Here is a 23,404-nt window from a genome sequence, read left to right as displayed (position 1 = left end):
CAAAATTTGCATTTTACCCTGTTTGACCAGCATCATTGTGATGCCATGAGCTCCTGGAGGCGGCAATAATTGTTGTGTTTGCTCAGAAAATGGATGTTTGGTTTCCAAAAAGTTTTTATTTTTCTATAACTAAACATTGTTACAGTAAAAAAATGTTCTTGTAGCGTCTTGTTTCTAATGGGTTCTTTTGTTATCATACATGCATTAGCATTTTTTCTCAGTGCTGGTGTTTGATTCTGACCTAGCATCACATTTTTTCATTTTTTTCTTTTAGTTGGAATTCAACATGAAGTTGATGTTCAAATTTAGCGTAAAACTTAGAAACAATGAAACAGAAAAAAATCAACATTGGCTGAATCCAAGGTACCTCATTTACAATTGCACAAACAGATACTGATATATGTTACATCAATAAACCCCATATCAACCCAAACAATCTTTGTGTCCAACGGGGTTCAAAGGTAAATTCAAAATCTTAGGAAAAAGAAAATTAGTGAAGTGATTTTTTTTTTTCAATAATATATATGACAAAATCATGTTAATTGAATCCGGCCAAGCACTTCAGTGAAGTAGCTTGGCAAGATTTTCAACAGATTTTATTCACTAACATCCTAAAAAGTGCTGTGCGTATACGAATGACCATTATAGTAAAAGAAGAGGTAGATATTACATTCTTATATTCCTGCTCTTATTATGTGAAGTGAAATTTCTTTCTCAAGATCTAGAAATTTAAAATCCCCAAATTCAGACCAGCTGAAACTTACATTTTTAGTTCTCAAACAAAAAAAAGCAAATCTGATCTGCTGGAAATTTACTGAAATAAAAATAAACATTTATTCAAGCAGTGTAGTGGTACAGTTGGTTGAGAGTGGATTAAATGTGAGGTTGAATTAATTTTTTCTAATAAAAAAAATAGTAATCTTTTGACTAACTGTTCTGTAACGAGAATATATTTACTACATTTAGATTCTTGCAATATAAATCGATACAAATGGCTGAAACATTCAGCTAAAACTCACTCCTGCGGCACATCCACTTTGGTTGATTTGGCATCTCTCACTACAAAGTCTCCGCCACCTCGACTTCATATCCATGAATATCATTGAAGTCACTTGAAAATCAGCATCATGTTAACATTTTTTTTAATATAAAGCTCAGATTCTCAAAAGTCCTTCATGTCTTGCTCAGCTTATTTCTTTAGAGGGAAGTAAAAGTGTCTAACTTACTGCTGGCGCTTCTCTGTCACCGCCAACAAAAGATAAAGATCTCAAGATTTATTGAATTACATTATATTCATTTGTGCCTTCACATCATGTAAATTGCCACCTTCAAGCTTGTTATATGAAGAGGTGGAGCCCCAAAGAAAACACCAGGAGGTGGAGGAGGAAAAAGAGGCCTGGGGTATCACTGGTGGTCATTTGAGTGCTCAAAGTTGGGGTGGTGCTGTTTTGTGGGCGAGAAGTTAAGAATTTCCCCAACATATCAGTGAGGAAGGAGTTAAAGTTGGCGAGTTTCTTAAAGGTCATCGATCCTTCTCTCTGTGACTGATGTCTGGAGGTGGCGTTTGCACTGACCCACAACACGGCGGATTGGAACCAAGCGCCGTTCAGCTCGCACATCATCGGACCGCCAGCATCACCCTGGAGAAACAGGAAGGCCGGGTGAGACCAAAATTGTACAAAAAAAAAAAAAGGATTTTCAATCACAGGGCTTCAATGGCCATTTTCATCTCACAAAATATGCTGCGTATTTATCTCATGGTTTTGCATTTCACATTTTGAGATAGAAATCTTTTTCGTGCTTCAGTTATTTCACAGCTACTTGGTATGTGTTTCCCCCTATTTTTTAATGGTTATTGGCAATGGCAGTTAAGCCTTCCAGTCAAAAATTTTAAATAAACTAAATGCTATGATACAGCTATCAAGCTTCATATAAGGGGACTTTCTTCGTCAACACAAGGCATCTGATTAAAATTTTTGATAAGTAAGACATTTTTCGAATATCCAAGTTTTTTTTTGATGTTCTCATCATTCTTTGCTATTTTGGTAGCCTTTTTCCTGACTTTTCTTATCAGATCATTTCAGCAACTCACACAAACCACTAAAAGTAATGATGAAAATATTTACATTTAAAACCAGTGTTATAGTTGTGTTTAAATCAATTGTCATCTTTGACTTTTGTGTGTATTTTCATTTTTTTTTTTCATTTACAATGTTCTGGGTTATAGATATCGATACAATTTACTTTAATTTTCATTTTATTTTGGTTTATCATTATAAGTCAATTAGATTCTTAAAAAGTAACGATAATAAAATAACCTTGCATTTAACAAAAAAGTCAAAGTCAAAGGAATCTGCAAAAAAGAAGAGAATTATGAAAAACAATCTTTTTGAAGGTCAAATAGTCATGAAATTATTTTCTTGGTCATTAATTCATATAAATAAGTAAAGAACGCGGCATGCGTGAAACACTTTTCAGGCAAGATGGGAAAAAATAATTTTAAAGCTATATCTATCCATATGAGTGAATTAAAATGATTACATTTACTGGCTGACTGAGAAAACTGATAACGGAAGGATGGCGTGTTCAATATCAGAGGGACGTTGCTGTAATGGAGTACAGTCAGTTCTCCTCATGTATCACTTACCTCCTCCACAGTCAGAACTGTGGTACAGATGGTATCTCCAGTGATGGTAACATCGGTGCACTCAACCACCGTCGTCTGATGCTGCTGTAGCACCTCATCTGCTGCAGGTATAAAAAAAAAAAAGATGGTCGGTCATCCAAATCCGAACTAAAAGGTTGAAGGGCGGCCGCGTGGCGCGGACTTACCACCTCCCACCCCTGCGCTCCAGCCAGCGGCAAAGCAAGTCGTGCCAGTGGCAAAGGTCTGGTCGTTGTCCATGCAGATGGGTTGGATGTACGGGGACAAGGTCGGCTGGGTTTCCAGGTGCAGCAGCGCCACGTTGGGCCCGTCCAAAGCGCTCATGCTGATGTTGGTCACATTCAGAATGACCTCAAATGGGTTGGAGCCTTTTAGGGATAAAATACCCAGGGCTACGGTCCATTCTGAGGGCTTGGTGTAGCTGTGGGGACAGATGACAACTCAGGTTATATATAAAACACACTCTGGGCAACGTTTTGCAGTTTTTAACCCCCATATTATGTTAAGGGTCAATTTGACCCATTGGGTCAATGGGTGAAATGGGTTAAATTGACCCTTAACATAATATGAGGGTTAAGTGATTGTTAAGGTGAAGCTAGATGTTTCATAAAATATGTACAAAAAAAAAAACAATTATTAATTATCAGTAACTTCATACTGTAAAGTGGATGGTCTTATTTGGGGGGGTCCTTGTCAAAAATATGGACTTTGCTAAGTTCACCTTTTTAAATTAATATTAACGTTGTCAATATTAATGTAACATAAGGCTGGGAAAATAAATGAATCAATGTGTAGAAGGTTTACATGGAGAAAGTTTGCCATCTATGCTAAAATGATTTTTCATTAAAAAAAAAAAATAGAGCTCCGCAACCACCAAACTGAAAATATTTCCTTTTTTTTAACTTAATTTAATGAAAACAAATGCAATGAATTGATTCCCTAATAATTTATTAATTTATGATTGTTTTCTTTCTTTTGACCGATATGATTGTTGGTTAGGTTATCTAAAAAAGGAGAAAAAAAGAATATCAAAAATTTGCAAAATATACTTTTACCGTCAAATTTCCAGAGCTAAAATGAAAATAAAATAAAGCCAATGCGAGGTACGGAGGATGCAACGGAACATGACCATAAATTTTGTCTCACTTGGAGAAGCAGTCGGCGTTGCTCAGCACGGCGTCCTCGGCCACAAGGGTTCCACTGCACACGTGCCTTCCGTTGAGCCGCAGGCTCGCCATCCACGGCCACTCTTTAGCTGACGTCACTGTTTCCCCACCAACAATACGCGTCTTCTTTGGGGCCTCGCCGCAGACCACAACTGCAGGGAAAGGAAACGTTCAATACACCCAAACTCCAAACACAGCAATAATCGCTTCCAAAATACAACGTGTACAATGTGCCTCCTGTAGAATGTATGGATGGGTGTTTCTTTTTCAATATTTGTAAATCGATTTTCTTAAAATATTCTTTTCACTGCTGTAGTTTTTTTTTTCTGTGATGGACCGTAAACATGCGGTCGGAGTACCGTCATTGGCATGACAGTAAAGAAAATACAGGATCATTTTTTTGTGTGTGTATGGTCATTACTGCAGGGTTAAAGGTTGATTCACGTGCCAGCCTTTACATTATAACTCACGTCCGGATGCGGTGGTTGTAGCCTGAATCGTGGGTTGCAAGCCATCGCAGGTCACACTGAGGTCACTGTCTGTCCCGGTGGACTCGAAGCTGACGAACCCTGGTTGGTTTGCGCTGATCTCGCCGTTTATCCAGTCCTGATACTCTGACACTCGAGCGTAGACGCCCGGTGTCTCAGGCAAGGCACAACCCGTACCGAAGCTCACTACTCCAGATTGGACCCAAACGCCTCCCTGTTTGGAAACCATCGGACCGCCCGAATCCCCCTGTGAGGAGAAAAATAATGTTTTTAAGTCAGGGCGTTACAAATAAACTCTGTTTCAAATTTATCCTTCTTTTATTTTGATGAAAACACTATCTTCCTCCATATAACCCTATTCTCTGTATGCTCTTCTCTCATACCAACCAACTTCATTTCCTCTCTCGCTACATCCGTTCATCTCCTTTTACTGTCAGTAATTTGAACTGAAATATTAATCTCTGGGCGATGCAGATTTCCGGTTTGGCTTGACCTGCTTACCCTGATGTTCAGTGCTTAGCGCTGAAAGGGAAAACGCATATTAAAGTTTACAAAAGCAAATGAGATTTCATTTGAATATAATATTGTAGAGTTTTTGTCAGGGAAACACCCAGGTGACAGGTTTATATAGCTGTCGTTGGCCGCAGCCGCGCCACAAGAGCAATATACCTAAATACTATATATATAGTTTTATATACTATACTGCAATATAACTAACTGTTCACCCAGAAAAAACCCAGAATTCATTGCACCCCAAACCACACACACATCATTCCCAGCATCCCCCAAAATCACATAGAAAACAAGCATCAACATAAACGCTACAATATTTACAAATCAGTCTGAAAAATATTTGAAAAGTATTTAAAAATAACCAGAAATTAATTCATTTTGCAAGTTACCAGAATTTCACTTTACAACTATATATAAGAGGATTATGATTTAAAAGGTAGCGCTAGTGCAGTATGTGAGGTGTGAGCTAAAAATCTAGAAGCGAAAAAAATGAGAAATACAATAATAGTGATATGTTATGTTACTGGCTGGACTAAAGTAAAAAGAAAGAAATTAAAAAAAAATCAAAACAGGAAGAAGAAAACATGAAAATGACAGAAATGTTTTCCAAAGTTTTCCAGCTTGAGAAGGAATTCTTCTTCCTGTGTCAAATAAAGCCTAAAATTGTGACGCACAAGATAGGATAAAAAGTAAAAAAAACAAAACAAAAAAACAACATGAATGAATAGATAATTGCAATGAAATAGATGAGCAAAAAAACATTATTTTTGACTTCTCAGCATATTCAAATGACAAAAGCATCAAACAATAACCTGGCAGGAGTCCTTCCCTCCCTCACGTAAACCAGCGCAGATCATGTTTTCTGTGATTGTACTCGGCTTGTAGTCGCAGTTGCACTGCTTGTTCCCCACGACCGGCACCTCCACCTCCATCAGGTTCTGAGGGGACGGAAGAGGGTCTGAGGAGACAAATGTGAGGTGTGTGTCGATGAGTCTGTCCAGATGCAAAAAGGGAGGGCTTTCCTGGAAGTATCAAACAGATAACGGTAATCCAGCTGCAGTGAGTTTGACTCTCCGAATATGAATTAAAGGTCATCCAATTCAAAGCCCGTTTCGAGTACTCGTGTGAAAAGAAGCAGTATTTCTTTTTCCACTCGGAGAAAAAATAGTCAGCCAGCCCTTTGCCGTTCAATGGATGTTCCAAAATTTTCTTTTTTTTTATTCTTGTTTTTTTTTATTGTTGAAGAAGAATTGTCACAGATTAAACCGCGAAAACAGCAGATATCGGGAACATGTGATCAGTGTCTGATGATGCTCCGCGGAAGCTTCAAACCTCACTTCTCATCTCTAGGTCATGACCTACCATCAGATCCAACGCTGCCCCAGCCGGTGACCCAGGAGTCTGTGCCGGCGAAGAAGGTGCTGCCGGACGCAGCGAGACAAACGGGCGCGATGAAGTTGTTGAACTCCACGGGCGAGGAGAGCTCCATGAGCGCGATGTCATTGTCGAAGGTGCTTGGGTTATAGTTGGGATGAATGATGATCTGGGTGACCTCGCGAGAAACCTCGTTGGGGTTTACTGTCTGCTGCGCCTGGCGGCCCAGGTACACGGTCAGGTCCTTCGCCTTGAAGCTGAAGGTCAAGGAGATGGGAAAGGGTCGCGTTAAACGCGAACCGCCGCTCTTGGCCTTGAAGCCGGGGGGCAGTTTCTCATCTTGCTAATCATCTCTTTCGATTCAAAAGTGATGAAAAGTTTAAATGATGAAAAGAATTTCAAGCCACAGCTCCGGATTATAATCCCTTAAAATTAAATTAAACACCAACTCGGGACTTTTCTGGGATTTATTTGCTAATGTTATGCATCTGTGTGGCTTATTTTCTAATTACTTTATTGTCGAGAATCTTTGCCATGCTATACAAAAACATACATTTTCAGATATCAGATTTCAGATTTTGTGAGTTGATTGTATTGTCTCCACAACAAAGTGCATCAAACTGGAGGGTTTTAAAGTTATATCATTTTGTTTTGCCAGATTTCAGCTGGATCACCTGTAGCTGGATGGTATCTAAACCAAGCGCTATAACGTTACGTGCAGTCATGGTCATATCGAGTCCATATTGTATGTATGGTGGCTGAAAATGTCCATACAAAGTTTCAATTCTATGTTTTTAACCACTGCAGTCAAAATCTCGCATTTCATAGTTGTAAAAATGTACGTTTAAAGATAATTCTTCTGTACACTACAGTCACTTCCCACAGTACCTTGCACATTCATGTGCTGTCATTGTTTTTCCGTAAACTCTATCACAACAATCATCCAAACTCACAGTCGTAAATATACTGCTCAAAAAAATAAAGGGAACACTTGAACAACACAATGTAACTCCAAGTCAATCACACTTGTGTGAAATCATAGTGTCCACTCAGGAAGCAACACAGATTCATTTGGACTTGTTTTAAGGACATTACATCAAAGTTGGATCAGCCTGGAGTTTGTTTTTACACTTTAATTTTGAGTGTGATTCCTAATCCAGACCTCCATGGGTTGATACAATTGATTTCCATTGATCATTTTTGTGTGATTTTGTTTTCAGCACATTCAACTGTGTAAAGAGCAAAGTATTTCATAAGAATATTTCATTCATTTAGATCTAGGATGTGTTTTTTAAGTGTTCCCTTTATTTTTTTGAGCAGTGTATTATGCGCACGCTAACACACGCTTCAGCTCTTATTTGTCCCTTACACCCTTACTGTCCTTGCTGCTGTGAATTTCCCGACTGTGGAACTGATAAGGGAACATGTTATGTTATGTTATCTTATTTTATGGGTCTTGGTTTTCTTTTTCGCTCACCTTACGAGGCAGTGAGCGGCCGTCAGCACCCACTTCTGGTTAATGAGCGAGCCTCCGCAGAAGTGACCGCCTGAGTGCAAACTGGCCATCCAGGGCCAGCTGCCCTCAGGGGCCGCCTGCCCTCCGACAATCCTGGTATTAAGCTGGGGTTTGCCGCACACTAGAATAAACACAAATAACACATGAAAGATTGGAGGAGTACATACATATCAAAAACATATTTTTTTTAAAATTAAAGAAAAAGTTCTCAAACTTTTTTTTTTTTTTATAGGTCATTGACTGTAACATTATTTATATACATATCTCCCACTAACTTTACTCAGTTGTCTATCTTTATCTTTTTAATAGCAGAAAACCAAATGTTTTTCTGCCATTATCCTGTTCAGCAATCTACGCATAAAAGTGTGTTTTTAGAAGGTTCTCCTCAATATTCCCCTGAAAGAACCTCCGAAACTAACGAATGAGGGGTTGTCAGGAAGATTATCAAGACTCGTGACAGACCTCGAGAGGGTTATTTCTTATTTAAGTCTTATTGAGTTATTGTGAATTTGACAGCCCTAAAAGGGGATTTAATGTGATTTCATCAATAAGAAGTAATGAAATACAGCAATAAATAATTGAGATGTAGTTCCGAAAACACAAAGAGATTTCCTTTTTGACCAATAAACTAGATGTTTCTGTGATAAAGATAGATTATATATTTAAGTAATGTCTATTTTCATATTTATTTGCACATTTTATCATTTTTGTGACTCATTTGACTAACTGGGGACTTTTCCTTCTGCATTTTCTTTTCTCCCAATTTCCAAGTCATGTTTTTTTTTGTTTTTTTTTTTGTTTTTAATCATGGCTGCTGGAGTCCTCACAACATTATTGTGATGCGTCTTTTTAATACTTCCTTTGTCTCTTTTAGAAAGCGGGTAAAAACGGATCACTGTAACTCTTGTTGGGCCGTCATAACAAAAAGTTAAGGATTCTCCACCTCATTCAGAATCTTCCTGCACGTATTCCAGCAGGAACTAATGTCTCATGTCTCCCCCGTCCCTTTGCACTTCAGAGTAAAATTAAAAAAGCCCTAGATTACCAGGAGCTATCGTATCTCAAAGAACCCTTAGAAACCAACACCCAGTGTGATCCAGACCTTCTCTGTGTCACAAGACAACTCTGTCGTGATTTGGCTCGAGATAAATAAAATCTGATTTGACTTACCATCTAGTTGCGAGTAAGAACCTGCAAAAAAGAAGCAGAAGGAAATTAGAATGGTACAAATTCACGTATAAGATCTTAATCTGATGTCTTCATCATGATCAACAACATTGTCCACGTTGTTTTCTTGTTTTTGCTTTGTTTTTTATGATGATGGAAATCCACTCCTTTTTTTAATAAGAACTCCAGAAATTCACTTCTATTAGGAATTTTGTATTCTTCGAATATTGTTATTTGTATAGTGGATGAGGTTAAACAAGGCTGTCTCTTTTTACACTAAATTTATCATTGAAATACGAATACTATTACACGGTAATACAGTCCTTCTGTCAGAAGATGGCGACTCCCAAACTTTACCCTGGGATTCTCGGAGGCCCTGCATCATTCAGTGGCTACGAGACATTCATTTCATGGATCTGCATTTGAAATCAGCAGGATTTTCCAAACACAAGAGATGGAAAGGGTTTGCAGACATGTTACGGAGGAAGCACTTCCATGAAACAATCTGTGTTCAGAGAGGGAGGTTAATGCGTTCTGCACTTGTTTAACCAGAAGCTTATCGACACGGTATTTAGTTTTAACTTCCTTTTGTCAGCTGATCACGTTTGCTGCATCGACAACGAGTTTGGCATTTCTGATAATGAGACAATGAGGGAAAAAATTTTAATAACTGAGGCGTGTGTCTGTGAAGGTTTTTAGTCATCCAAGTCATGGTCCAACAAACTCAATTGTCACCATGGCAACTGGACTTTGTTACATTTCTTGAAGCCTCTCGTCCAAGACGCTTCTCCAGTTCTAACAGACCGTGGGAAGATCCGGGTATATCTGGGGTCTGGCACTGATCTCCATTGAAAAGGGTTTGTTTGGTTTATGCATTTGTGATTGAGATAGAAAGGTAAGAGTTCAGGTGGTTCACTTGAGGTGGCATTTGAATAGAGGATCGTAAGGCTACAGTTTGAATAGCTAGTTGGAAAAGAAAAGAAGCACATTAGTTCACCAGAGGTGAGGCAAAAAACTGGAGTCTCCATGGCCATAGTTGTGTGTGTGTGTGTGTGTGTGTGTATGTGTGTGTCAATCTGTCTTTGGATGGGTCTCAGCACCGAGTTGTATGTAGGTGAAAGGTTGACTTGAAGGCCCCTTCTTCTGTCAAGTAAACCTTGACAATTTATATTTTACTGTATTTCTAACTCTCCCTCCTTCCTACTATTATCTATTATTGTTATGTTTTTGCTTGAAACTCTGGCACAACAATTTCCTTCGGGATAAATAAAGTTGTTCTTATCTTATCTTATAGGTCTCCATAATTCGACAAAGATCACTTCTTTGACTTCTCCGTCAAATACTCTCTTTCCTGGTTGGAATTCAGACATCGCCATCTTCAACTGAGCACCTCCGGGATGAGAAGTGAATCATTTTCAAGAAACTCAACAAAGTCCAGTAGCCACAATAAGATCTTAACTCAGTCCACTTGATGTGTAACAGTTAAATATTTATGAACATTGATCAGCTGTGTTTGTGTCAATTCTTGTCATGGCAACTGCAAATAATTTGCACATAATTAGGGTAAATTTACAGTGTTTTTTTCGACAAATAATGCCTACAAACACATCATTGTTCATGTCATTATTGCTTTCACTGAATAGCAATTCTGTTTAGGCGAAATTACCACATTTTGAAAAAGTGAGATAACGCCATGTGTAAGGTGATGTAGAGTCGCATAAATATCAGCTGGAAAAAAATTATTTTTAATTGCAGAATAAAAAAAAAAAATCACAGGAATTCTGTGTACATTTATTGAGTGAACAGCACTTTTTAGAAAAAAAAGTGTTCTTTGGTGATTTTATAACTACTGAACTCTATAAACAGTTTCAACTGGATCCCCGGGAAAATATCTTAATCTTAACTTGGGAATTAAGTAGATACAAATGTTAGGAAAGGGGTTTTTGGGGGGGTGATAATTTAAGAATTCTAGTGTACGTGAAATCATTATATGAGATTTAAGACTGTATGTTTAAGACTGTATGAAATTAAATATCATTGACATGCATATATTTTGTGTATTAGAAATAACAAATTGCTCAAATTTTTTAACTGTCAATTCTAGGATAAATGTTTTTGTTGATACAAAGATATTAACAGTAAGAAAACAAAGCACATTTATTTGTATACAGTGTAAGAATACACACATAGCATTTTCTTATAAATTTATAAGGATAAATAAGACAAATAGTGTACATATGTCTCTATGTGAGAAAACAATCATTTCAGCAACAAATTAAAAGCATTTTTTTTATTCATCATATAAATGATCTTGTACCTAATCTTATTATCTTTTTGATCAAGAGGGCATTATTTTTGTCCAGCGAACACACCACGGCTTCATTTACATTTACAAGTATTCTTATTTTGCATACTTATTTTATCTCCTTATTTAACATGCCTGTCTAGAAAAACGCAGGATATAGAAGTCTCCGACTTTGTGTCAAACGTCTTTTTCTACTCCACACATCCCCATCCCGCCCCGGGGGGCAAAAAATAGCAAGTTCAGACGAATGGGCTTCAGTAATAGTGTCCTTACCTTGTATCAGCAGGGCCAGCAGCGCACAGGTCACTATGTAACACGGCATTTTGCTGATTTAACAGCGGAGTTCCTGTGTCCACATAAATAACCTTCCTCCTTCCTTAAGTCATACACACCTCTTTCTACCTGTAAGAGATTTACTGGCATGACTACCCACACACCCAGGTTGTCAATCACAATGTTTTCCTCCTGACACACTTGGTTTTTTTTTTTTTACTCCCAAACACTCACGTAGCCAGGATGACGTGGTATTTCTTATTTTGTATTACCTCATGTGTTTCTCCTGTCACCAGCAGCAAAACCTTTTTTTATACCTGAAACTGGATCTCACGTTCAAAACATTCCTACGAGGAAAATCAGTTTGGGATCTTTGTCAGGTGTTGCATTTTTTTTTAAAATTTCTATTCATCTAAATACTGTGCTGGAAGGAAATTAAATTGTTTTTATCTGCTATGCTTGCATGAAGGTTCTGCTAGCACTCAAATATCTGACAGCATTGAATGGAGGCCTTGATGAGGACTCACAAAGCAGACAATTCCTTGTGACAGTCAGGGATAGAAACATTTTTGCAGTGTGAAACAGCTTCAGTGACAAACATTGACGTCTGAAGAAATTATGAATGTGCCATCTATAATCAGGGCAACAGATCCATATTTACAGAAACTATAATCCTGTGCAAATAGATTTTTTCGCAAGGGTGTGGTACATGCCGACGCCATGGAGTACATTGGGATGTGACATAAAGTTGCTGAGGGATCGGGATTTGTGTTTGAGTCAGCTGGGAGGTGTGCAGAAGATAGCAACGAGTGAAAAGACCTTCCCCTCTGCCAAGCAGGTTGAACTGCTTTGGCGAAATGATTTGTTTTTGACGGTTTCCTTAGTTGTTAGTTGCTGTGGAACCTGATGAACTCAATTTGCTGCATTGTACCTCTAAACACGCAGAAGTAAACAAAAGAAGCTAGAGAAGATGACAGCTTAATTAGGGAATTAGTTCTTTGTGAGAGGTGTACATTGGATGTAATTCAAGGTGAAGCATTTGATTTAAAAAAAAAACAACTATTTTTAGAAATGTAAGAATATGAATTAAATCAGAAGAAATAAAACCTCCATGTATTTGCTTTTCCCCCTAATTATCAGAAAATATCTTTTGAATTTTTGATGCAATTATCTCAGATTTCTCGGTTTTGTCTTTAATTTTTTTTTTACAAAACCTCTAGTTCATTTTTACAAATTTGGTTTTCCATAACAAACTATATCTTAAGTTAATGACACATGAAACAGCTTAGTTGGAGCTTACAGTTGCAGTTTTTTTGGATGTTTATTTTTTTGAGAAAAGTCGTTTAAAAATCATAGTAGAAAAACACAATGTGAGTGTAAGTGTATATACAGATATGTGTGTGTGTATATATATATATATATATATATATGTTTATATTTATATGTGTCAAAGCCATCGGAGCTGCAGCTGTAGTGATACAAAAAAGTGTCAAAACTATTACTAATTTTCTGTGGGTGAGGTTATTATATAATGCATAATATGTGCCATAACAGACAGCACTCACATCTTCATGACACAACTGTATTGTCAAAGGTAGTCTTGGTATTGACAACATAACAACAATGTTTCCACAGAAGGTTTTAGTCTCATCTTTTGCTCCCTTGACTTCACGCACCTTCCAAAACCAGTGGAATTTGAAAAGCTTTCAAAGACTAAAGGGTAAAAGAAATTGTTTCATCAATGACAACAACCTCTACCTTAAAGGACTTTACACTTGAAGAGTGCTACATCCCCTTGGGCGAAAAATGATCATATATCATATAAATATACATCTCTCAAATACAACTGGTTCACCCTAACCTTTCATATCATCTAGCAAATTTAGCAAACAGATTTTCTCTCACCACTGATGACTCCTGTTTCACCCTCCACCCAGATTAAGAGTCTGGGTGTCATCCTTGACAGTAGATTATCCTTTTAATCCCACATCAATAACATCACCCAGTCTGCCTACTTCCATCTATCTAACATCGGTGGTCGATGCCTCTCTCTCACCTCCAAAAAATGCCGCCATCCTTGTCACTTCCTGCCAGGACGACTCTAAATCTCTCCTCTTCGGGTTCCCTCAAGAATCCCTCCATGAACTTCAACTGGTCCAGAATTTAGCTGCCTGTATCATCACTCCGACAAATTCTCCCGGTTCAGTTTGGATGATCGGACTTCTAAATCGATCATAAAAATGACAGAACATGTTCCTCTTTAGGGGAAAAAGTGTGTTTAGTTGGACTTTCTTGGAAATGTACTCTCAATATTTTTGAAAGAGACAGATGAATGTAAAGGGAAAATGCAAGGTAATGATGATAAGAAAAAGACTAAATGAAAAAAATATCAAATGACTAAAATGCCTTTCAGAACATCATTCTAAAAAAAAGGCTGAGAACTTTGTGAATAAAAAATAAAAAAAATAAAAAAATCACTTGATATATTGGAATGTACTTCCTGAATTTGTTCAGTTGATATACAGAACACATATGCTGAAAACAGACAACCTTAGAAATTAGCGGTTGCAGCAGGAAAAGAAAGAATGCAGTAGACCGCACACCTTTAAGGTCCGGCTCAAGGAATGATGGCATGTTGAAATATGTGTTTGTCAACAGTTTAAAATCTAACCGCCGTCCATTGACAATCACAGTAGAATCATTAGAGAGAAGAAAAAAAATTTAATTTCCATTTGATTTTAATAACATTGCATTTTGAAAAGGAAAAGTAACTTGAAAACACACAGGGGGGATTTTATTCTTCCCAAAAACATCTGCCGGAGCCACATCTACATCAGTGGATTGTACGAGATTATTAGCAGGACAGTATAATATCAAATGATTCTTCCAAACATAAAATAAATTTGGACCTATTCTGACAGGTCTGACTAGGTTTCCATTTGAACTTTTAATTATTCGGCTTTATTATGGTTAAGGTTTTAAATATCACGGCTGTAAATCAATTTTGAATTCTCCTCAGACTTTTCTTTCTTATTTCCGAGCGATGAGGCTGTTTAGCCAACGTTGGGGATACAAAGCAAACATTTAAGATCTTTACCGGCCTGAGCCTCAGTAGCAAGTGTTTTTCGAAGACGCATTTTAACTGAAAAGAGCGCCTGACTGATGCAAAGATGGTTCTCCCTTCCTCTAGAATGTTGGAAAGACCACAAAATAAAAATTAAACTGTTTAAGAAAAAGTATAAGGAGTTCCATTTTGTGTACATGAGCTGTGGAAGCTTCCCTGCTTTACAAATCTATTATGTCCCTGCTCATGTTAAACTGTTTGTCACAATGAAGACGATTCACATGTTAATCAGGAAACCAAAAGACCTGTTTGTCTAGACACGTAATGCTTCATTTAATATCTATTGTTTACAAATATTGAACATGATATCAATTCAGCTAGAAATGTTTTGATTTTTTCCAGTCAGATGACTTACTTTGAACAAAATGAACTGTCTTTTCACAGCTGTGTCGTCTCTCAGGCCGGTAATCTTTATCTCAACCTTTTAGACACGCAAGTCATATTTGAGCTGCTTGCCTTCTTTATTTCTTCATGTTATTCTGTGAATTTCTGCTTGGTGAGGCAAAACCTTTGAAAAGAACAGAAGTCACAAGGCAAAGGGATTTAAATCATGGTGTCATCCTTCCTGCTGTAAACCTGTCGGATTTACTGATAAACACGTCGACGAATTAAAGCCCCAGTTGTCAACATGACGGTTTTCTGTCGACGCATTGAGAAAGAAAAATATCACATTTATTGGATGCCTGGACAAAAACCCACAAGCGCTACACAGGATGTAAGAGAATTGTTCTTCCTTCAATCTGGAATCTCAAAACTGAAAAAACAGTTTGAATTGTGAAGTCACAATCAATTAAATAAATCCAACAAAGCTTTCTTAATACCATTTCTCAGGTGAGATCAGAGATGACGGACACGATAATCGTTGTGTGTATAAAGATGTGAAACCTGATCTATTACGTCTCTTGTTATAAAGCTCCCTCGTGTGCAAAACTCAAAAGGGGGCCAGCAAGTTACTGAGAGTCAACTGACAGAGAACCCTTTGTTGCTACGAATGTGCATGTATATAAACATAATAACTGTGACACTGCTCAGTTTTATATATATAATGCAGCCCCACCATTAATTTTTTGAAAGTGGACTGTGAAGTGAGGGAGTGATCACGGTCACAAAGAACGTCACATTCTTCTGGGATCAAAAGTGTAGAAAAAGTGGAGGGCTGGTCAACCGTGGTCTTAGCACTGAGGCGTGACACATTGTGCATGAGGGAGTGATCAGTAGGGTCGGCCTCGCCTCTCCTGTCTGCGGTCGCCCCTGCAAATAAAGACACACATTCATAACCTTTCACAAAAAGGTCAAGACCGGCAGGTGTGTGTTTGCTCAAGTAATGGCATGCTGATGTAAATGGCTTGAACAACTTAAGAAACAACGGGAATCTAAACTTGACGTCATCAAGTCTGAGACGCTTCTCTCGATGGAATATTCTGCTTTCTTCATGTCGGAGTTTTACAGCGAAAATGGTCTCAAATGGCTCAAGCTCGGCTCAAATATGCGGATGACAAAAAGTTGAAAAAGGCAACGGGAAAAAAGAAAGGGAAGAAAGTGATGAAGAAAAACAATGAGACAAAGCAGAGCAAGAAGGGCAAGGGTGAAGGACAGGGAAAACAAATAAGGGGGGGATGGAGGAAATAGACAAGCACATGGCAGAAGAAGAAAGAGAGGAAGAGCTGGAAAGAATGAATATACTGACAGAAAAGTGTGTCAAGGTCGCTTTCCACTAGATGTGTCTTTATCGCTAATTGACACAAGTCCTAAGCAGGATGTTCAGCCTGTGAAGGCCACACCCATTCCCAGCATGATTCTGCATTTAAAAGAACTGGACGCACTCCAAAGAATGGAGTTTGACCTGATGAGCAATGCTAAAAAACATACAACCAAGAAACAATAGCTTCTTGAGAGTGATATTAGCTTACGATAAGGCTACTTGGATAAAGTCTTACACACCTGAGTGAAATTTACTGTACATGTAACTTGAGACCGACGGAGAGGTTGAGCTGGGAAATATCTGAAATCAGTCAGTGAAAGATAAAGATGTATTCCATTCTATTTTTACAGTTAAGGAAGTAGGACTACTTGTCTTCACAGCTTGCAGGTCTCAACTGACAACTGCCATCTTGAGTGTGTCATATTGCCTTCACGTGCTGGGTAGGTGTGTGTTTGAGCGGACTCTGACCTTCCATCCATCTTGACAGGGCCGAATCCTCCTCGATCATTGCCCCGGCCCCCTCTGAAGCCACCACGGTCGGTGCCTCGGCCCCCTCGAAAGCCACCGCGCTCAAAACCTCCTCTGCGCTCACCTCCAAATCCCCCTGCCAGAAAGGTAACATATCAGAATAAAAGAGAAGGGCACGGGAACCAGACTACAAAATACACGAGTGTTTTACTTTGTTACTCATCTAAAAAGTCTCATAAAATATAAATCATATTTTTTTAACTATTTATAATTTATAATTCAGCCTTCTGATGAGGATCGATGTCTCTGTATGACTGGAACTTTTTTTTTTTTTTAATTATTTTCTATATAATGTTAGTGAATGTTCAATATGTCCATTTATTCATGAACAGAGTTTCAACCTATGAAAGAGCATAAACTTGTTGTTTAATAAAGATGAAACACAGCTCCCATAGTAACTATTATTTTAACTCTGTTTTTTTCCCCCCCTATAGACATAGCTGCTAAATTAATAGTATCGATCTATTTCTGGGGTTCGTGCTTTTCGTGGTTCTTGCTTTTGCCTCACAGCACAATTCCCACAGGGGGACCTTCTGTGTGGAGTTGCCATGTTCTCCCCATGTCTGTGTGGGTTTCTTTTGGTTTCTCAAGTTTCTCCTCACAGTCCAAAAAACATGTAAGAGGTTAATTGGAATTAATTGTAAAATTTCCCAGATGTCTAAAGAAAAGTGGATGGCTGTCTGTGTCTATATGTGGCCCTGTGGTCCAGGGTGTCCTCTGGCTCTCGCTCAAAGATAGCTGGGATAGGCTCCAGCATTCCCGTGACACTAAGTACAGGAAAAGTGACAGAAAATGGGTCGATAGATGGATCATTTTCAATCACAATATCAGAGTTTTCACTGATAGGCAGCATAGCGACATTTCCGGGGTGACTTGCTGGAAATCTTCAGGCTGCCAATGAACAGTCAGAAAAATCACATTCAAAAGTCCCTGTTTGGTGTGATAAGATCCTTCACAAAAAAAGCATTTTTAAAATTTGCAGAATAAAACAGTTTTAACGACAAACTTTGTTTTTTCCGTGAAAATCAAATAGACTGTGACATCACCTCCATGTGTCGGACCTCTTTCCATGGGAGGCATCCCATCAGCATCCTCGGGTTTAGGAGCCTTGCACTGGTTACACTCATTTCTCCACGAAAAGTTAAGGTTGCCACAATTACTAAAGGGAAGGAAAACAATAAACCATGAAACTTGTCATCTTTCTATACCTCTACATCCGTTTCCAAGCTTAGAAGGAACAACGAAATGGAAGCTAAATCCGTCTTATCAGCGATGTAAAACTCTGATAAGCATTTTATTTTTTAGCCTTGACAATATATTCATTTGTCAGATTTCTTTGCCTTTTGATCTCACATCTTCAAACTATAATTTACTTTTTGATTCAATATGTAAGCATTTCTCCAAAAATCATTGGAATAGGTTGATATTATTCTGAGTTTATTGCACCTGAATTATTATATTACCAGGTCTGTATCTGTCTATTTTTACAAACATAGGTATGGAACAAATCATTACATACTGACTGAAATTTTGCTGTAAACCATTTAATTGCTGGTTAAAAAACAAAAAAATTATGGATTATTCAAGACAGAAAGAACGATGTCAACTACAATGTATTTAAAAAATGTGAATATTGACGGGACCACCAATTGGAACAGATCATGGCCTCCTGGGTCACCAACAATAGTGGTTATTGATATCAAGCAATTAAATTTAAATGAAATCTTCGGATGTAATGTACCAACCCCAACTCCAATTACGTTAGGGCATCATGGGAAATATGATTAAAAATTAAATACAATGATTTGATAATCATTTTCAACCTATATTCAATTAAATACACGGCAAAGACAAGATGTTTACTGTTCAAACTTTTTGTGCAAAATAATGCAGGCATTTGGTTGCAACACATTTGAAAAAAAAAAAAAAGCTATAAAATGGGCAGTTTTACCACTGTGTCACTTTGCCTTTTAATGACATAATAAGAATATCGAGAACTGAAAACACTAATTGTTGAAGGTAAACAGGTGGAATTCTTGCTTGGCATACGACTTTAGCTGCTCAACAGTCCGGGGTCCCCATTGTCATATTCTGGCCTTCATAAAGTGCCCCACATTTTCAATGAGAGACGGATCTGGACTATAGGCAGGCCATGCTAGAACCTGCACTGTTTTTGTGCAGAATGTGGCCGGATATTGTTGCTCCAAAACCTGGTCGTACCTTTGAGCATTTACTGTGCCTTCACAGATGCGCAAGTAACCCATGGGCACTTCATGACATATGCTGACTTTTGAACTTAAACGCTTATAAACATCTGGATCGTCATTTCCTTTTTTGCCATGAGGTCCATGATTTCCCAACACAATATGAAATGTTGACTTGTCACCACCATCTCAGATGAGATGAAACCAGTACCGTTTCTGGCTGCTCTTAATATATGGCTTTTGCTATGCATTGTAAACTTAAACTTGCAATTTTAGGGAATGAAGTATGGAAGACTGTGAAAATTGACACCGGTTTGCAGGATGTGAGCCAATGTGGTGTCTGTTTACAAAATGATGTTGGTATTTAATTACATCCTGCCGGAGGGATTGAATGTATATAATGCATTGAATGTTACCTTACCTGATTCAATTAATCTGGTCACATATGTGGAATGTTCCCAGCAGGTGTTTTTGACCATTCCTCAACTTTCCTGATCTTTAGTTGCCCGTCTCAGCCTTTTTGGAATGTGTTGCAGGCATAAAATTCCAAATCAGTGAATATTTGTAACGTAAAAAAAAAAGTTTCAGCATTAAATATCTTATCTTTGAAGGGTATTAAATTGACTGTAGGTTGAAAAGGATTTGCAAATCGTTGTATCCATCGTTTTTCTCCTAACATTTTACAAAATAGCCCAACTTCATTGGAATTGAGGTTATTACACAAAAATAGGTTCCTATTTGGGTTGCTCTAAATATGAAAAGTAGACTCACAGATTTGAACATTTCCAGTCACCAGCTCGCTGCTGTCCTCCACCTCCTCCGCCTCCTCCACCCCCATTGCCACCCGGGAAGCTGCTGCCTCGACCGCCGCCAAATCCTCCACGAACCATTGGACCTGAATACGGCACCAACGACGACTTTCAGCTTTTGTCCTCACAACACATTAAGACTGGCTGCTGTATGTCAATGAAAGCAGCCTCAAGGACATGTCTGCCTTTTCAAGAGGTGTTTATAGCGCATTCTTTATTTCTAGGTAACTTTTTCTGAGTCAAATGTGATGTAAATTCTGACCAAATAAACATACAATTTCGGGATTTTAATTGCAATGTGTTGTCTTAATGGTGTGTCCTATTTGCCATGAAATTTTACACTTTACTGAAATGATGTAATATTGAGTGTACCCACATTACACGTCCTATTTTCATTTGTTTATTTCATAGTAATGAATGTAAAAAACATTTGTACTCTCAGTGAAAATGTGAAGCTGTTAAGCTGTTATTCAAAAAATGGGGGGGGATAACCTCCACGTCCTCGACCTCCTCTCATGCCGCCACGACCTCCAAAGTCAGCTCGTCGGGTAGCAAATGACACTTTTATAGGATTTCCGTTGAAGTCTTTCCCTGTCAAAAAAAAAAAAAAGCACTTTCTGTCTTGGGGCACTGACGTGACACTACAAGTACAAATCAATAAAACGTGAAATTAGAATCAAAATAAATAATCACACCAAAATATTTTAGAGTTCACTTCATTCAAGATCTCGTGAAAATATCATGTTTTCTAAGTAGACACGAAATTTCAGGAGGCCTGATGATTAAATCAGAATATACATTGGTGGAAATTAAAAAAAAAAAAAAGTCACCGTCAAACCAGTCAATGGCAGCCTTGGCTGAGGGGGGGTCATCAAAAGAAACTGTGGCTTCCCCCTTCAGCTTTCCTGTGTCTCTGTCTGTGTACAGGTTGATCATCGGCAGGCCCGTCTTTTTGTTGACCTTGGGGAAGATCAGACGAGCGATTCAGTGACTGGTAGGCAAGGTCAAAGACACAAAGTTAAATGATACTGGTGGCTGCCAAGTACCGCGCAAACAAACATACCAGTAGATTGCAACTATCTCCTTTTCTTTAATGTAAATGTTTACTTTTGAATATTTTACACATAAGTATTGTCATATTAAAGTCAAGATGTCCAACTGAAGATAAAAACTGCCTATCAGAGGAAATAGACAATACTTGAATCCAAATGTGGAGAAGAGGTAAAACGCAAACAAAAAAAAAAAAGTTAAGACATATCCTCAAAAGAAAAAGGATCAGTTTGCTAAAATTTAAGATGACGAACATGACCCCTTCCTGTTAGCACAGGGATCTTTTTAGACATGCAGCTCTTTGACAGACCTTTTACCCTCACTCTCATCAGTCGTTATGGCTATCTTATGATTTATAAATGGATTTATAAATAAGATGCAACACAAGAAAGTAATTGTTCTGTGTACTCGCATAAGTAGAGGCTACCTTGATGATCCCGATCTGTTTAAAAAAGTCAGCCACTGATTCAACAGTGTAGTCATCTCCGAGGCCTTGCACAAATATAGTGTTGTTATCAGAGTTATCCTGGTCTGGCGCTGTTGAAGAAGATGGAGAAAAGATGTGGAAAAAAAGGCATGATGACAGAATGGCCCTAGACTGGAAAATTGACATTAAACCTTTGGCAACCTTTACAGAGCTACAACTGAATTAAGATCATGCAAGAAAAAATAATTGTCATCAACAGCTTTAAAAAGAACATAGGATGTATAATTTTACCAAGTTTTATAGTTGCCCTGAGAAAGAAAAAAACTCATAATAGCCTTAATGACTGCCAATATAGCCGTCTGAGTATATCATTGTTTTACGGAGTGTGAATGTAAAAATTTGTCAGAAAGCCTTTCAAATGGTATGGCAATTGTTTTGCAGCTCCATTTCCCCAAAACGGGACGATTCATCAAACAGAAATGAAAATAATAAAAACAAAAGTGATGATTTAAAAACTCCCATAAACTCCATATTTTATGCTTTTGTGATTGACAGACTATATGGTTTAGCATTGTCTTCTTGAAATATGCATGGCCTCCCCTGAAAGAGAAATTGTCTTGATTGTGTTTAAATTGTGTGATGTGTTGCCCTAAAAGCTATTTGTACTTCTCAGCACTCACTGCACTCAGAGATGTGTAAGCTTATCACACCATAGGCACTAATGCAACCCCATACCATCAGAGGCTCTTCAACTGTTCGCTTTCCATGTGGACAAACCTGATGGCCAATACGCAAAACACAAGTTTCCAAAAATAATTTTTGATTCATCTAACCACAGAACATTTTAGACTAGCTTTGGCCCAGAGGACGACAGTGTTTCTGTATTGTGTTCATAAATGGCTTCTTGTTTGTATGATACAGCTTTCCCTTGTATTTGTTGATTTGAAAGGCAAATTGTGTGCAGAGAGAGTGATTTGTGGAGGTGATCTGAGCCTATGCAGTGATTTCTAGCAGAGAGACTTGCCTGTTTGTAATGCAGTGCCGCCCAAAGGGCCCGAGGTCACAGGCGTCCAGTTTTGACCATTTGACCTTTTCCATTCCCCAAAGAGATGTTTCATTTATACCCAGCGATATAACTGACCTTTTACCAATTAACTTGATTCAGTTAAGACAGAACAAGATGGTGTAATCCTTATTGCCAGCACATACACTAGTAAAAAAACAAGCCTGAGTTTGGGAAAGCATCTTCAGTAATGTACCGAAGTTTCCTTGTGTTTCGGCCTTAACACTATCTACCCTCAACAATTCGGCCAGAGACAGACGATCCGTCCTGAGCTTGCATCCCATGCCCAGTTGGTCAGAGGAGTTGCCTTATAAAGTGGTATCCTTGCAGGATTGTCCTCTTCCCCTCGTCTAGCAATGATGACCGCATACCCATGGGCCCCACACTTAAGGGCCCAGAAGGGATCTCTTCTACACAACCAGAGCCACTGGCTTCTCCTCTCTGCCGCCTCCTGACAGTTCTTTCAGGGTTGTGCACTGTCCTTGGCCCCTGACTCCAACATCTCTCAGCTCTCTGGTAGTAGAGGTTGCCACTAAACCTATATGCCCCACTTCCACAGGTTGGACTTCAGTGTCCCAGCTGCAGTGTTGTGTTTTGGCTACAAGCTCAGTATAACGTAGCTGTTTTCTTTCATGAGCTAACGCCACTTTACCATCCCCTGGGTACTGTAACTTTGATTTAAATATTTTCTTGAGAGAAGGGGACCAGAGCACCAGGTCAGGTCTCTGGGTTGTGATGGCAATTTTGGAAGAGGAAACACCAGCTGGGGGCTGATACAGGATCTGCCCTCATTTTCCAATCACTGGCCTTATTTGGTTGGCCTTGTTTGGTTGAATTAAAGCTGCCTAAGTTGTCAAATGACCCTTGAGTTCTTGATTTCAGCAAATTACTTTTCCACACAGTTGTTCCCCCTGTTTCAACTTTTTTTTTTTTTTTGCTTCAATCAAATGTTTTTATGAAATGGCAAAATGTTAAGTTTCGACATTTGATGTGTTGTTAAAATTCTGTAATAAATAAAATATGGGTTTAG

The 23,404-nt window shown here is 38.3% G+C and overlaps 2 protein-coding genes across 3 annotated transcripts in view; both read right to left on the bottom strand.

Annotated features, from left to right (window-relative positions):
• Positions 1–96: 96 nt before the first annotated feature.
• Positions 97–11,620, bottom strand: LOC147230664 (polyserase-2-like). Its single transcript, XM_086154136.1, has 10 exons — positions 11,468–11,620; positions 8,893–8,913; positions 7,684–7,843; positions 6,195–6,463; positions 5,645–5,790; positions 4,302–4,566; positions 3,812–3,983; positions 2,833–3,086; positions 2,648–2,748; positions 97–1,640 (listed from the first exon to the last, which is right to left on the bottom strand). Exons 1-10 carry the CDS (start codon positions 11,514–11,516, stop codon positions 1,338–1,340), a joined length of 1,740 nt encoding a protein of 579 aa, XP_086010262.1. The 5' UTR covers positions 11,517–11,620; the 3' UTR covers positions 97–1,337.
• Positions 11,621–14,168: 2,548 nt separating this feature from the next.
• fus (FUS RNA binding protein) overlaps positions 14,169–23,404 on the bottom strand; it is a 28,660-nt gene continuing 19,424 nt past the window's right edge. For both annotated transcript variants that reach the window (XM_086154122.1, XM_086154123.1), the window contains exons 9-15: positions 21,312–21,421; positions 20,665–20,794; positions 20,327–20,425; positions 19,797–19,920; positions 17,868–17,980; positions 16,762–16,897; positions 14,169–15,842 (exon numbers count right to left, since the gene is read on the bottom strand). In XM_086154122.1, the coding sequence (XP_086010248.1) occupies positions 15,803–15,842; positions 16,762–16,897; positions 17,868–17,980; positions 19,797–19,920; positions 20,327–20,425; positions 20,665–20,794; positions 21,312–21,421 (752 nt within the window). In that variant the 3' untranslated portion in view covers positions 14,169–15,802. The remainder of the gene's footprint in view (positions 15,843–16,761; positions 16,898–17,867; positions 17,981–19,796; positions 19,921–20,326; positions 20,426–20,664; positions 20,795–21,311; positions 21,422–23,404) is intronic.

The sequence above is a fragment of the Fistularia commersonii genome, chromosome 10 (genome assembly GCF_037954325.1).
Source record: "Fistularia commersonii isolate RoL2024-O1a breed Wild chromosome 10, RoL_Fcom_v1.0, whole genome shotgun sequence".
NCBI lineage: Eukaryota > Metazoa > Chordata > Actinopteri > Syngnathiformes > Fistulariidae > Fistularia > Fistularia commersonii.
Note: the sequence above shows the minus strand (reverse complement) of the source record. Positions and strands in the feature narration are given on the sequence as shown.

Excerpts from the sequence above, each read along its gene's own strand:
- LOC147230664 (XM_086154136.1), bottom strand. The coding sequence starts at position 11,516 with ATGCCGTGTTACATAGTGACCTGTGCGCTGCTGGCCCTGCTGATACAA. Across the intron at positions 4,567-5,644 it reads GAGGGAAGGACTCCTGCCAG|GGGGATTCGGGCGGTCCGAT; the intron begins GTTATTGTTTGA and ends TTCTCCTCACAG. Across the intron at positions 3,984-4,301 it reads TACAACCACCGCATCCGGAC|TTGTGGTCTGCGGCGAGGCC; the intron begins GTGAGTTATAAT and ends CTTTCCCTGCAG.